We start from the raw sequence: 14,787 nt of genomic DNA on the forward strand, positions 1-14,787 counted from the left end.
GGGATCACTGGAGGTGTCCCTGCCATGGCAGGGGTGGCACTGGTGGGATTTAAATCCCTCCCAACCCAACCCATTCCCTGATCCCAGAGTTCAGCACTAAAATCCCCTTCCCAGTCCCCACATTTGAATTGCAGCCAGCCCTTTCCCACTCCAAGACAGTTTTCCAAAGGCCACTCGTACTCACCAGGCTGATGATCATTATTAATTACAGCCATTAAAGGTGCCTATCACCAGATCATCTGGGTGCTACCCATCTTTGATTATTTATTTATAAAAAAATTCTCCAACCTTGTGACAATTTTAATCAAGTGTTGCGGTGGATAATTGCAAGCTGTCAAGGTTAATACAATAAGGCTCATCTCGAATTCTTTTTCCATTTCCCTCCAAGAGGAGGGGAAAAAAAAGAAAAAAAAAAAAACCCTCTGGGATAATGACTGGTGGTTGCTTTATTCCCAACTCATCAGGGAGTGTCCTGCATTGAACCACCTTTATTGAAAAGTTACATCGATTCAATATCTAGTAATACAGGCAAAAATAATTACAGCTTTGCTAGCAGTGTAAGACCTTAATCCAAACCTCCCAAACATTCAATAAAAAGCGATCCAGGCTGGGAATAGGCTTTTGACAGCACAGCCCCAATGGGGGAGTGGAGGTGGGGTGGAAAGAGAGAGGAGCCTGGAGATGAGCTGGGGATATCAGGGAGGATTCCTGGAATATTCCTTATTCCTCCACTGCCTCTCCTGTGCTGCAGGGGGAGGTGAGGATGAGGAGGAAATGCAGGGACACAGATCAGGCTTTGCCTCTGTTTCCTGTGTCACAGAATTGCTGCATCAGGTCATGGAATGACAAAATCCCAGCATGGTTTGGGGTTGGGGGGCGTTAAAATCCATCCAGCTCCACCCCTCCCTATCCCAAATTGATCCAGCCTGGCCTGGGACACTTCCAGGGATCCAGGGACAGCCACAGCTGCTCTGGAAACCTCTTCCATTCCAAAACATATATTATTTTATTATTTATATCTCCAATCTTACAGTAAAAAAAAGTATTTTCATTTAAAGTTAAGAAACTTTCCAAAATGATGCATCTACAAGTTTCCTCTTGATATTTTTGCAGAGGCGTGGCAGAAACTCAGGTTTCAACTTTGCTTTGCTTTGCTTTGCTGGAAGCTTTCCTTGATTTAAAAAAAAAAAAAAAAAAAGAAAAAAAAAAAAAGGAAACACTGTTAATAAAAATAGCATTGCAAAAAAGCATTGGTGCCATTATGGACTGACTCTGTTGGGAACAGAGCTCAAAGTAAACTGGCACCAGCCCCTGAGTGGCTGAAATGAAGCTGTGCTAAGACAGCCACAAAAGGTCACCCCGGGTGGGGACAAGCCGGGCACCCTCTGTGCAGGGCTCCTTTCCTTGCTCCAGGCACAGCCCCAGCCAGGACAGCTCCGGCTGGGGGGTTTTACCTGGAGCAGAGCAGGATCTGCTCCCTGGGGCACCGCTGGGATGGAGCCAGCGCCCTCCTCTTCCTCCAGCCCAGACTGAAAGGGGCAGGAATTTCTTGGCAGAAACCCAAGGTTAGAGCAAGTTTTCCTTTCTAGGGTGTTGGATTAAAGCCTTTTCTGACCCAGCAATGGGGCACTGAGAAGCGTTGAACTGAATCACATTAATTGAATTATTCCTCTCTCTTTTTTATCCATTTAACAACCACAGAATCAGAAAATCGTGGAATAGTTTGGGAAAGGATCTGAAATCCCATCAGTGCCACCCCTGCCATGGCAGGGACACCTCCCCTGCCCCAGGGTGCTCCAGCCTGGCCTTGGGCACTGCCAGGGATCCAGGGGCAGCCACAGCAAATCTGGGAATCCCATCCCAGCCCCTCCCCACCCTCACAGGAAGAAATTTATTCCTATTTTACCCTAGATTTGCCCATTGCCTGGGTCAGTCAGTCCTCACAGTTCTCAGTACAGCACCAAAAGATGTTAAACTCACTGAAACTCAGATTTATCCTCAGCTCAGGCCCCTCCTGTGGCCCCTCCCTCCTCACAGGTGGGAGAAGGGCTCAAATATATTTTGTTCTCTAACATTTTGCCACAATTTCATTTCTCTCACTTTTCTTTTGCAGCCATGACTGGTCTTGTCGTCCCCCCGATGTAAGGAAGGGGCAGCTCTGCTGCTCTCCCTCTTCCCTTTTCTCCTCCTTTTTTTTTTTTTTTCATTTTTCTTTTACAGCACAAAACTACTTATTGTGATGGACCACTAAAAAAGAAAAAAATAGCACTACAAGCTCCTTTGTTTGGGGGAAAGCCAGGCCCAGGAGAAAAAAAAAAAAAAAAAGGAACATTTTTTATGGATTGGACGAGCTAAAAGTCTGCATCATTTTCCTGTTTCATATTTCTGACACCACCACATCAACTCCTCAAACACTGGGAATGAAGAATCAGCGAGAGCCAGGATGAAGAAGAGTTGGCAGGACGGAATTAGAAATGCAAAGTCTTTCCTGGAAGACACGAAAACCTTCCTGAGATTTGTAAAATATTCCAAGGGGAAAAAAAAAGAAAAAAAAAAAAAAAAGAAAAAAAAAAAGAAATTGGCAAAATGATTCAAGCTCGATATTTTGGATACGATTTGTTTTACTTTGTAGGGGTGAAAAAAAAAGTTGAAGTTTCTATTTTCTATGGAGCCTTTCAGATATCGATTTAGTTTATGCAGAAAAACAATTCAACAAAACAGGGTACCAGCATGAAAGAATTTCTAGGACAAACTGACACGAGTGATGGAACTTTGGTGTATGTGTGTATTTGCTTATAGTTTAACCTCTTTAAAAAAAATGTAAGATGTTTTACAATTATTTAAATAAATAAACTTGTAACTTATTGTATGTAGAGGTAGAAATTAAACCCTTTTTTGGATTTTTTTTTTTCCCTCCAGTTGTACAACGAAGAAAGATGATGCAAAAATGCAGTGATAAGTTTGAGATATATTATTATATCTGCTGCAATTGTTCCTCACATTTCCCCCCCTCTTACTGAATTCATGTGCAAGGATGTGCAGGATTCTTTCTGATTTAACAAAACCCTCAGAAACTTTTACCTACATTGTGATAAACAGGTCCTGTAGGGATTTTTTTTCACCCTCCTCATCTCACCCCCTCTCCATTTTTTTTTTCTCCAATTAAAATATTCAGGTACTAAAATTAACTGCTAAGTCTCAAAGACCCAGCTGACGAGTGAGTGGCACTGAGGGATTTGAGTGAATCAGATTTTTCACTGAGTTTATTTTAGGGATTCAATGTGTGAATTAGGAGGGGAGGGGTCCTCTGGGGTTTTCCATGGGGTTAGAACACCTTAAATTCAGTTATGCTTCATATTAAGGGTGCATTTATAAAGGGTGAACGTGTATTTGAGTGATTTATGCACTTTTATCCCGAGTCATTAAAAATGGTAAGTATTTGCCAGTTATAATTGAAGTTCATAGAGCTAATCAATTGCTTTGATTTTTTCTGCATTTTAGCCTAAAAAAAAGAGTTTAGTTCTCCTTTGCATCTCCTCTCCTGAAATTAGAAGGTCTGACAAAATAAATCACGAATTATCCAACTAAACCAGTGAACACTCAAAAGAATTTGGTTGTTGGAAAGCGATTTTTAGTAGGGGGAAAAAATAAAAAATAAAAAAAATAAAAATAAAAATCAGCTACTCTAAAGACCCCTCTAAACCCCACCCAATTAAAGGCTGCGTGGACAGTTGTTCCTATGGAAACACCTTGTGGTTAATTAATAAACCCTAAATAAGGCCCCAGGATCTGAGCTGATCCATTTGCTCAGCAGGATGGGTAAGGAAAATTGAGATCTGGGCGATCTTTAGGGATGGTGGAAGTTGATGTGAGACGGTGGAACTGGGACAGCTTTGATGGCTGAGAGCTCGTTTGGAGCTAATTGGAGCTAATTGGTTTGAGGAAGAGCCAGAACTGCTCTCTGCAGCTCGGGGGTGGTGGGGGGCTGAGGGACCCTCAGGGACACGGTGACACTGCAGGAGAGCAGGGCCTGGAACCAGAAAATCCTGGAATGGTTCGGGCTGGAAGGGACCTCCACGCCCACCCAGTGCCACCGTGGGCAGGGACACGTCCCCCTGTGCCAGGGTGTCCCAAACCCCTCCAGCCTGGCCCGGGACACTGCCAGGGATGGCACGAGGTCCTCCAAGCTCCTTTCCTGGTGCTGGGCACAGCTCAGCTCATGGATAAATCCTTTCTCTGCACGTTAAGGACATTAAGGGACATCTCAGAGGGGCTGGAGGCACCAGCTGGGCACCCCTAAAGGGGGTCCCACTTGTTGGGAAGGGGTTTTTGTGTTCCTGGCTGTGCTGGGAGGTTTGGCAGGGTCTTCATCTGGTGCCTTCTCAATGCCAGAGAGTCCCATTTCAAAAGGTGGAGGGGCTTAAATCCCACTGAGTCCCATTTTAAAAATGTTGAGGGGCTTAAATCCCACTGAGTCCCATTTTAAAAAGTTGAGGGGTTTAAATCCCATTGAGCCCCATTTTAAAAAGGTGGAGGGGTTTAAGTCCCACTGAGTCCCATTTTGAAAAGATAGAGGGGCTTAAATGCCAGTGAGATCCATTTTTAAAAGGTGGAAAAGGTTTAAAGTCCCATTTTAAAAATGTGGAAAAGGTTTTTCTCTTCTAAAACTCGAGGCCCGACTTCTATCAGCAAAAACGACAATTTAAAGAGAGATTTGGTGGGAATAATATGGGTTTGAGGAATGTGGCTACAATTAATATTTCACTGTCAGGCTACTGAAACTGGGTTCCACAAAAAAATGAAATAAAATGATCCCTGTTAATTAGGGCTGCAGGTTGATTGTCCTTAGGGGTTCTCTGCGTGTCCCTCGTGCCACCACGGGTCCCTGGAGGTCAACCTGAAACCTTGGCAGCCCTGAAATATCAAAGAATCATCGATGTTAAAGGTCTGGGGTTGCACCTCTGAAAAACAGGGTCTGACCTGGGCGTTCCAAACAGCAAAACAGCAACAACAGACCCCAAATATTTCAAATATTCATAGGTACTGAGAGCCCGGCAGGGCTGAGTAGGAGGTCCAAATTCGTGTTACGAATTCTGCATTTATCCAGGGTAAAAAGGGATTAAGGACTGGAAGAGTTGGGATTAAAACTTTCATCAATTTCAGTGAAAACACATTGAGTCCTAATTGCAAAAATTATCTTGGTGGGCCCAGGCTTGTTCTATCCAATCCTTTCCTCCATTCCCTCTTATTAAAATCCCCAAACAGCTCCAAACCATGAAGAGGGTGAATATTCCCCCTGCCCTTCTCTGTACAGGCTGCTTCTAAAATTGATCATCAAATAAACTCAACATTCTGTCTGGCAAATATTTCCAGATCAATGGGAATTTCCAGACCACCTGCTGGAGTTTGCTACCTTAAATCCCCTCCCTTCTTTTTAACAAATGGGATTTTCAACAAAAATCTCAGTCAGAAAAGTTTCCAATTTAAAAAAAAAATAAAAATTGAGTTATTTCATGGAAAAAATCTGGATTTTGTCCATCCTTCTGTTTAATTTTTTGCTCGGTCAGCACAGGCACATGAAAAAAAAACCAGATCTACCACATCACTGAAATCTTGGGAAAATTCAGGGGGAAAAACGACAGTCTGGCAATAAAAAATAATAACAAATAAATAAACAAATAAATTTTAAAAAGTAAAATTTCTGGAACACTGAACATTCCTTTCACCCTCCAGCTGTTTTTATCAGCTCTGTCCAGTTGCCCAGAGTCCAAATGAAAAAGAGGAAACCTCCCTAAAAAGCTGCTCCGAGCCCTTGCAGAAGAGGAACTGCCTGTGTTGAGGCAAACATGAAAAATCTGAGCCAAAAAAAGATGGAAACAAATTAAACCTAGGAATTATTTAGAGCGTGGATTTTGCTCATGCAGGGAAACCACGGGACTGGGGATGAGCGTAGAATTAATTGAGGTTTTCAGAGAAAAACACCCGTAAATAAACACCACCAGAAACACTTGGACATGGAAAAAGGACTTTGGCGGTGGCAAAACGCCCAACAAAAATGGAAAAGATGATTTTAGAGTGGATGTGTGAGGATTTCTGAAGGGTAACACCAAGCCTGCCCTCTTTGAGTGGCTGCTGTCCACAATTCCCCGAGAGTTTCCCTCTTTGGGAAAATGAAATTGCTGCAAGAGCTGATGACAAATTTCATCATCGCTCTGGAGGAGCTGGATTGAGCTCCTGATTTATCTCGGTGGAGCGTCCTCCTCTCCCTCTTTCTTTGCACGGTTTCTCCAAACCCTCCTGTAAATTAAGGCCTCATTTCTCCCTCCTGTACAGTTTTGGGGTTGGCTGGTTGTTTTTTGGGTTTTTGTTTTGTTTTTGGGTTTTTTTTGCTTTGTCAGTTATATACAGTATGAGGTTGCTATGCACAGAGCTTTTGTAAAGATAGCTTTTTGGGTTTTTTGTTTACTGTTTTTAATGGTCCTACTTATGGAAGAATATCTTGTTTGTAAAATGAATATGTCTACTTTGGTTTTAAACTTTAAATTATCCTAACAAAAAAAAAATAAATTTTTTGTACTGTAAATAAGGGGGGAATTATCTTAATTTCAGTGTGTTCAATCTGCTTCTTTGCCATCTTTATGGGTCACTCAGGGTAACAATAACATTTTTTTTAAAGTATAAAATGTTATGTGAGAGTTTTTAAATCAAGATTTGAAGATTTGCCTGTAAAACATCCGACCACACTCGGGAGAGCCAGGTTGAGATTATGCTGGGAATGGATTAAGAGGGTAATTAATGATATTTTCTGACCATTCCTTAATTACAAATGGACAATACCTGTGTGAGAGTTCAGTCTTTTTTGGGAGGGAAAAGGATTCGAAGGGTAGGACAGGGGGATGTCATTTTTGGACACTTCCCCTTTTTGTCATGAATATGCAGCTGGTCAAAGAACAAAATCAAAATTAAAAACCGGGACTGACTGATCCTGGCCTTTCCCTGGACTAAATTTGGGGCTGTTTTAGGCACCTTTGTGCAGAACTCTGAGCAAACAATGAACTGATGCTGCAGAGGTGAACCCCATTGGCTCCCCAAAATAACTTGGATATATTTTCACCCTTTTGTGCAAAGTTCACACCTCAGCCACAGGGATAGACAAAGCAGAGTGCTGAAAACCGCTTGGAAAATGAAAATTGGCCATTTGAACTAGGAATATTCCATTTTCCTCAATGAGAATCACTGGAAAGGTCCAGACAAATGAGAATTTTAGTGATGAAGGTCACTTTTACTGACCTTATTCCTAATTTAAGCTGTGGTTTTTAAGGCACAACTCAGTTGTTTCTAAGAGTAATAGAGAGAAAAAATATTTCCAATAGCAAGCAGCCTTTTGGGAATGCTTTGGATCAGTTTTAAGAGTGTAACTAACCCCTGGATGAGAAATTCAAGCACCCCTTCTTTCCTCAAGGCTCCCTGGTTTAAGTGGTGGCAGTGAAAACCCATTGAGTCCTAATTCCAGAAATTATCTTGGTGGGCCAGGCTCGTTCTATCCAATCCCTTCCTCCATCCCCACCCACTAAAATCCCCAAGCAGCCCCAGGGCACGAAGATGAAGATGAAGATGAAGATGAAGATGAAGGTGAATTTTCCACCACACCACAGCAGAGCGGGGTTTGTGCGGGGCTGGGATGGGGAAGGATTTCTCCCCACACCTCCCCTGCCTCTGCAGGGACTTGATTGGAATTTAGCAGCAGGGTCCCTCTGACACTGAAATTGCCGCAGTCATTTCTTTGTCTTTAAAACGCCATATAATTGCTAATGTAATTAGTGATGTATACAGAGGGGGCCCGTGCAATTACCAAGTCCTAAGATCAAGTAATTAATGTTCTGTCAACAAAACAGCAACTGTTTCATTAGCGACTGTCTGGGTCTGAAAGCAGATCCAGCCAGGACGGACCCACTCGGCTGAGTTTGGCAAGAGCACAGAATTCCAGCCCAAAACCCCAGCCTGGACCGGCTGGGTGTGGGAAGGGGACGGTGCCATCCCCACCTGCAGCTCCCAGTTACCCCTGTCCCAGTAAAATGAGGATTCACTTCCCACTGGGACGGGGCTCATGGCTGCAGGTCCCAGTTTCGTGGATAATTTCAGGTTTTAAAACATCTGCAGAGGGTTTTGAGGAGCTGCAAAGGTTTATTGGGTTGCAGGACTTTGGGTGAGGGCTGTGATTTTGAATTTACTTTGATTTCTCGGCCACCATGACCCCGAGTGCTCCCTCAAAGGGCAGCAGCAGGGTGCCCACCCCAGCCTCATTTTTCACTCTCCTTCCTTTACCAAGTTGAGTTTTCAAAGAGGTTTTTAACCAAGGTCTCACCTTGCCCTTCTCCTCACAGCTCTTTTTGGAGAGCTCACGTCCCTCCAGGTCTTACCCAGCCAAACCTAAAGCTCAAATTATTGTTTCATGTCCTTTCTTGCTGTACCATTGTGTTCTCTCCTCCTTCAGGCCCTGCAGCTGCAGCTAGCTCTGAGTTCTCTGCTCTTTCTGAGGCCTGAAAATCTGAAAATCTCAAAATCTGAAAATCTGAAAATCTGAAAATCTGAAAATCTCCTTCCCTTCAGCATTTCCCACATTTGGGCCCTCAGGGCAAGCTCAGTGCTGCACCTCAGAGCTGGAATTCCCAATCCTCCAGACCCCATCCCTGTGATGCTTTTGGCTTCTTTTCCTCTGCCAAGGGCGGGATTAGCACACGAGACCCCAATTTGTGTTCAGATTTATAATTCCTTTTCTATTTACAGACTCACATGCCATGAGCTCCAACTAGCAAGGCAGAGAAATGAGGTAAAATGGATGCCTCTGACTCTTTAAAAGGTTATTTAAATGATGATCACCCAATAACGAGGTTACACCTATATTATTTATATTTTTGACCCAGTAATGACCACCCAAGGCACACAATGCAGACTTTCTTCACCCAATTACAGAAAACCACTCAAACCCAGGAAGGAGAAGGAGAAGGAGAAGGAGAAGGAGAAGGAGAAGGAGAAGGAGAAGGAGAAGGAGAAGGAGAAGGAGAAGGAGAAGGAGAAGGAGAAGGAGAAGGAGAAGGAGAAGGAGAAGGAGAAGGAGAAGGAGAAGGAGAAGGAGAAGGAGAAGGAGAAGGAGAAGGATTTAGTCAACACCCCAAATCCTCCATATTGCTTCACATACATTACCATATACAAACCCCCAAAATTCTCATTTTCCAGGATTCCAGCACATCCCTGTTCTCCCTGCCCACTTTTCCTGTGCCTCAGGCAGCACAGGACACGGTTAACCCAGCACAGGAGCTGTGGCAGGGTGGAATTGAGCAGCAGGAGCAAGAGGGATCAACGAGGATTTCCGGGGAGATTTGAAACACAAACAAGCACCAGGAACTCGAAAAGTACACAGTTTTTTTTCCTCTTCCCGCTCTGTGCATGTCGTTTTATTACAGGGTAATTAAAGAACACTTTAAAATTGTGATTAATGGGCTTTTTAGCTTCAGAGAAATCACATCTTTGATGTCAGTCGCTTAAACATTCCGTTTACTTCGCCATTGAGGAGTGGAAATAAATAAAGGACGCTGAGGATGCTTTCTTTTCCCCCCTTTCCTGCCTTCTATGGAGAAGGTTTGTGACAGTCACATGGATAAAAATGGGATTCATGCAAGGAAGAAATTAAAAAATGCCCTCCCAGTCTGAGTGAACGAAACCCTGGTGACAAGGACTGGGCACACTCAGTGCCACAGCGTGACCCCAGTCAGAATTTGGAGGTTCCCTCTGCTGGGAAGCTCCCCACAGCAGCAATAATTCAGATTATTGGATTTTAAAGGGGTTTGACCCCCTGGATGGGGGGAACGAGCTGTTCCTGGTCCCACCAGAAACCTCAGGTGCCCCAAGCCTGGCTGGGTGCTGAGCTCCAGGCACAGATTGGAGCAATTCCTCTCCAGGGGGCTCATTTTGATTTCATCGGGCTTTTTTTAACCACGGGTGAATTTGCATGGGATGAGAGTTAAGGAAGAGATCGGTTCTAATTTTTCTTATTTTTCCTTCTGTTTAAGATCTGGGCTCCAACACCACCCCCAAACCCCCGACAGCCTGAACCCCACAATTTCTGTCACAAAGGTTATGGGGGTGCTCATTCCATATCAATTTTCAGCCCCCTGGCAGCTTATTCAGACTGTATTTTTTCTTAAATTTCACAATTTTCACCCTTTTCCCTCCATTTTTCCTTCCTCAGCCTTTCCCTTTACATCCATAACTACAGAAAAAGCAAAAAGGCAGGTTTTGGATTTTGAGGGGATAAATTAATCAGTTAGCCTATATTTAAGCACCAGTTTATAAAAATATTTTTTGAAGCTGTATTGGAGTTCCTTAAAATAATTTTGAAGCTTTATTATCTGTGGGGTTTTTTACATAAATCCTGCCCCACACACAGACTCTTTCTTCCAAATATCCACCTCTAGATAAAAATAGATTAAAATTAAGGATATTTTTCATTCAGCTGCTTTTGGAAGAAAAAGGGAGGAAAGGGAAGAAGGGAAGGGGGTGGAAAGAGGAACTTTAATACTCTACAGTAGCACAACCCCCCTGGGCTTAGAGCAGTGCTCAGGTAGACACATCTGGTGAAATGCATCACATCAAATTAGTATCAAGGGGATTGAGATTCTGAGACGCCCTGGCAGACAATTCCCCTTCTAATGTACAGCTTTGGAGCTCGTCGAGGAAACCTGAATCCCAAATCTCCAGTGAAATGAGTGATACTAAACACGCCTGCTCAAATACTGAAAGTGAAGATCAAAGAGGCGGTGTCCAAATTGGCTTTGCAAACAAAGCAAGGCCGGGGATCCCCCAGGAGGACGCGGTGCTAATTTTATCAGATCTCCTTGACTTTTTCTTCCTAACAGTTTGTAATTTAAAATAATAATAGTAATAATAATAATAATAATAATAATAATAATAAACAATATATTAGTAGTATAATAATAAAAATAAAATAATAATAATAACAACAACAATAATAATAGTATAATATAATATATATTAGTAGTATAATACAATAATAATAATAATAATAATAATAATAATAATAATAATAATAATAATGAGAATGCATTCCTGGCTGGCTGGCAGGAAGGTGGTTGTGACACAAATCCAGCTCCTCTTAAGGGTGTTTTTTGCAGGGCACCTTAACCCAGCTAAAGTGAAAAATGAGAATATTTCCCTCTGAAATCTGCCCACGCCTCGGTCCCCAAACCTCCCACAGACAAACACACAGGGCCATGAATATTTCAGCACAACTCAGATCAATACAGGCAACTCTCAGGCTCTATTGATTTTCAGAGGTTGGGCTCACAGGGGTGATAAAATATTTCTCGAGTTATGAAACCTGAGCTGGGGAGCTTCTGCTGACGCCTCAGCATTTACCAGACACGTCCCTGTCCCCTCCACGTGGATTTCTGACTAAGCAAAGGTGGGCACTGCCATCCCACAGGGCCCACTTAAGGTCAAAAAAGAGAAATCAGGGCGGCCCTTTCAGGTCGCCAAACTTGTGTTTTCTGAGGTAATCACTGCTTCTTCCCCCTGCAAGTCCTCATTCCAAGATTCATTAGGCAGCGAGTGAAATTCCCTTTCAGCGTCCCCTGGAAGCTGTCAGAGAGAAAGGGACACCAAAGCAGACACCAAATAAAGCAACTCCCTGCTGAGGCGAGGGACTTAATCCTCTCCATATGGAAAGGAAATACACTTAATTATGTATTTATGCATGTCATTGCAGGCTTATATCTTGTTTCACTTTCATCCACCACGATCCAAACCTATTTGAATGTAATGAGTAAACATTTCTGGGTTTGCAACAACGGGAGCTCCCTCACCATTTCCCAGCCAGTATATAAATAAAATAATTTTATTATTTTATTATTATTTTCCCAGTCAGTTTTTATTTGTCCTGGAGCAGCACCCAGGGAATGCTGTGCTGGGCTGCAAGGGGTTTATAATCACAAAACCCAGAAGAGCTGGCCCCAAAGAGCTTTAAACTGAGCTGGAAAAGAATTTTGAGAGAGAAGAGGGAATCTGGGGGTGCTGCTGGCAATATTCCAGTTATTCCCTCCCAAAATGGGGATCTCTGCAGAACCAAAAATCACCTTTTTAATCCAGCCCAACAGGGACTGAGGTCATTTGCTGGCCCCACCAGGAGTCCTGGTGGATGTGAGTTATGGATTTTGAGTTGTTTTTTGGGAGTTCAGGAGGAGAATCCTCTCTGTTTCTTTGTTTAAAGCTGTTTTGATTATTATTAATATTACATTTTTCTTTTTACCCAGAAGCACCAAGGAGCTTGAAGGGCCAGGGACACCCTGTGCTCCCCTCAGGAAAATGTCCCAAACAGAGATTTCAGGGGGAATAAATGACAGAGAAAAGAGAACTGTCCAAATCCAGAGGCCAAGGCAAGGGGGGAACCTCAGAGACATCCCCAGAGCTGCAGCCTGCAATTTAAAAAAGCAACAGAAAAGACATTTTCCAAGAGATTCACAAAAAAAAAGAGGATTTGTGTGTGTGGGCAGTCACACTGACCTGAGCTGTGCACGACCTGCAGAGAGCCCCTGAACTGCACTGAGACCCCCAGAAAATCTCATTTACAGCCCCTTCCCCGGGTGCCAGAGCCAGGCACGGGAGGCCGGTGTGCCCAGTTCCCACTTTTCCCCTGTGTGAGGGTCTTTGATGACTTCCAGGAAGTCAAACACAAAAAAAACCACACCCAAGCCCTTCATTTCACTTCTTGAACCCAAATCTGGCTTTTACCCCCCTTTTCCTGGTGAGGAGAATCCCTCACCCCCCTCATTTAAACCCGTTCCTGTGAAACTCTGCTGGGCATCCCAGGCTGGCACTTCAAAAATTGAATTTCACATCACCCCAGCCCCATCCAGCCCTGGCAGGAATCCCTGGGAAGGATCCTCAGGCAGGGAAAATCCCATCCCAAACCCCCCCTTTGGCCATCTCAAAATCAAATTACACTTCTCAAGCTGTTCTCTCCCCAATCCCCCTCAAATGCTTCCTAATATTTTTCCCACAACTGGTGTTAAGCTGTGATTGCTCTCTGCATCCTTTTTGCCTCCCCTCCTTGAATAATTGGTGTTAGATTTGTCACTTTATGGTCCTTGGGAATGTGACCTGTCATTCCAAAGCTTCCCAAAAAAAAATTATCCCAGTTTTCCTCTCCTTTATTTCCTCCTGTTGCAATGGATGTGCCCTCCCTGGATCAGATACCTGAAAAAAAATAAAAAAAAAATTTAAAAAACCCTTTTCAGCAATAATTTTGGCAGTAACACCTCTAACCTGCCTGGGAATAGAGTCAGGTCTTTAATGGATGTAAACTGGTTTTAATGCTTACCTGGGTCTGCAGCACTTGGAGGGTTTCCTGAGAAATTTTGCACATTTACCAGCTCATTTCTCATTATTTAAAAGGCTCAGCTTGAACTCTGCATAGAAAAATCAAACTCAAGTGATCAGAGCAGCTGTTATTAAATAAAGGATCTCCAGACTGAGTGTAGTTCAGGACACCCCTAATGAGAGGCCCATTGAATCTATCAATAAATTGAATTATCTCCTTGAACTGGAGCCTCAGCTCAGAAGTTCGGAGCCCCACTTTCCAAACCCCCTCATTTCCAGGGGTGGATTTGTGCGCTGGGACGTGCAGAAGGTGGGATTTGGACAGTCATGGCCAGGAGGATCCAATCTGGACAGGGCTCCCTTTGCAGAGCAGGGATTTGGACACAGAGAATGTTCTGGAAGGTTGATATTTCCTGTGCAATCACAAATTTCTGCAGCTTTTTCCTTCTGCAGGAGAATTCTTGGAGAGTTTCAGCAGATTTGGGAGATTCCCAAATCCCAAATCCTGGAATCTCAGCTGCTCTTGGTGGTGCTCTAAAACACACACACAAAACCTGCTGCTGTGGCTTTAATGTGCTGTAAATATCTTAGATTTAAATATAAATATGAAGTTATATTGCACAATGAGTTATTTTATATAAATTATATAACACAGCGAGTTTGTGCACTCTTTCTCCAAGCCCCAGCACCCAAGAACTCTCCAATATAAAATATTTCAAATGCATCTCTTGACCAGGGATTGCCCAAACTCCCTGGAAAAGCAATGGAACTCCCCAGCAGCCCTGGCCTTGCCCATTCCTCCTCCCATCCCATTTTCCCGGCGCTGGGAAAGGCTCTGGAATTGCTGCTGCACCCCACATCAGCCTGACCCCCCGGCCCCGCAGCAATCCCCAGTTAATTCCCAGCAGCAATCCCCAATTCCCGGCAGCAATCCCCAATTCCCGGCAGCAATCCCCAATTCCCGGCAGCAATCCCCAATTCCCAGCAGCAATCCCCAATTCCCGGCAGCAATCCCCAGTTCCCGGCAGCAATCCCCAATTCCCGGTTACCCGATGCCTCGTGGCACTTTTTTGGCGCTGGACAGGGCAGAGGTCAAGGTCTGGAATGTCACCGGAGCTGTCACTTACCGGGAGGGACAATCAGGGGCTTGTCTGGGCCAGGGAGCCCCGGCCGGGTGTGATGAGCTGCAATCAGCCCCGGGAGTGACAAGGACAAACTGCTGAGCCAGGGCTGCCCCTTCCAGCCTCCTGCTCCTTTTCGGGCATCCCTGGAGTCCTTTCCAGCCTCCTGCTCCTTCTCGGGCATCCCTGGATCTCTTTCCACCCTCCTTCTTCTTTGTTGGGATCCCTGGATGCATTTCTTTCCTGCAGAAAGAGAATTCCTCCTCCCTTC

The 14,787-nt window shown here is 44.0% G+C and overlaps 1 protein-coding gene across 1 annotated transcript in view; it reads left to right on the forward strand.

Annotated features, from left to right (window-relative positions):
• The window catches only part of EBF2 (EBF transcription factor 2), a 108,315-nt gene extending 101,193 nt beyond the window's left edge, over positions 1 to 7,122 (forward strand). The window contains exon 16 of the mRNA XM_063420043.1: positions 2,114 to 7,122. Coding sequence (XP_063276113.1) covers positions 2,114 to 2,145 — 32 coding nt within the window. The 3' untranslated portion in view covers positions 2,146 to 7,122. The remainder of the gene's footprint in view (positions 1 to 2,113) is intronic.
• The last annotated feature ends 7,665 nt before the right edge of the window (positions 7,123 to 14,787 follow it).

This window comes from Prinia subflava, chromosome 29 (assembly GCF_021018805.1).
Source record: "Prinia subflava isolate CZ2003 ecotype Zambia chromosome 29, Cam_Psub_1.2, whole genome shotgun sequence".
Classification (NCBI taxonomy): domain Eukaryota; kingdom Metazoa; phylum Chordata; class Aves; order Passeriformes; family Cisticolidae; genus Prinia; species Prinia subflava.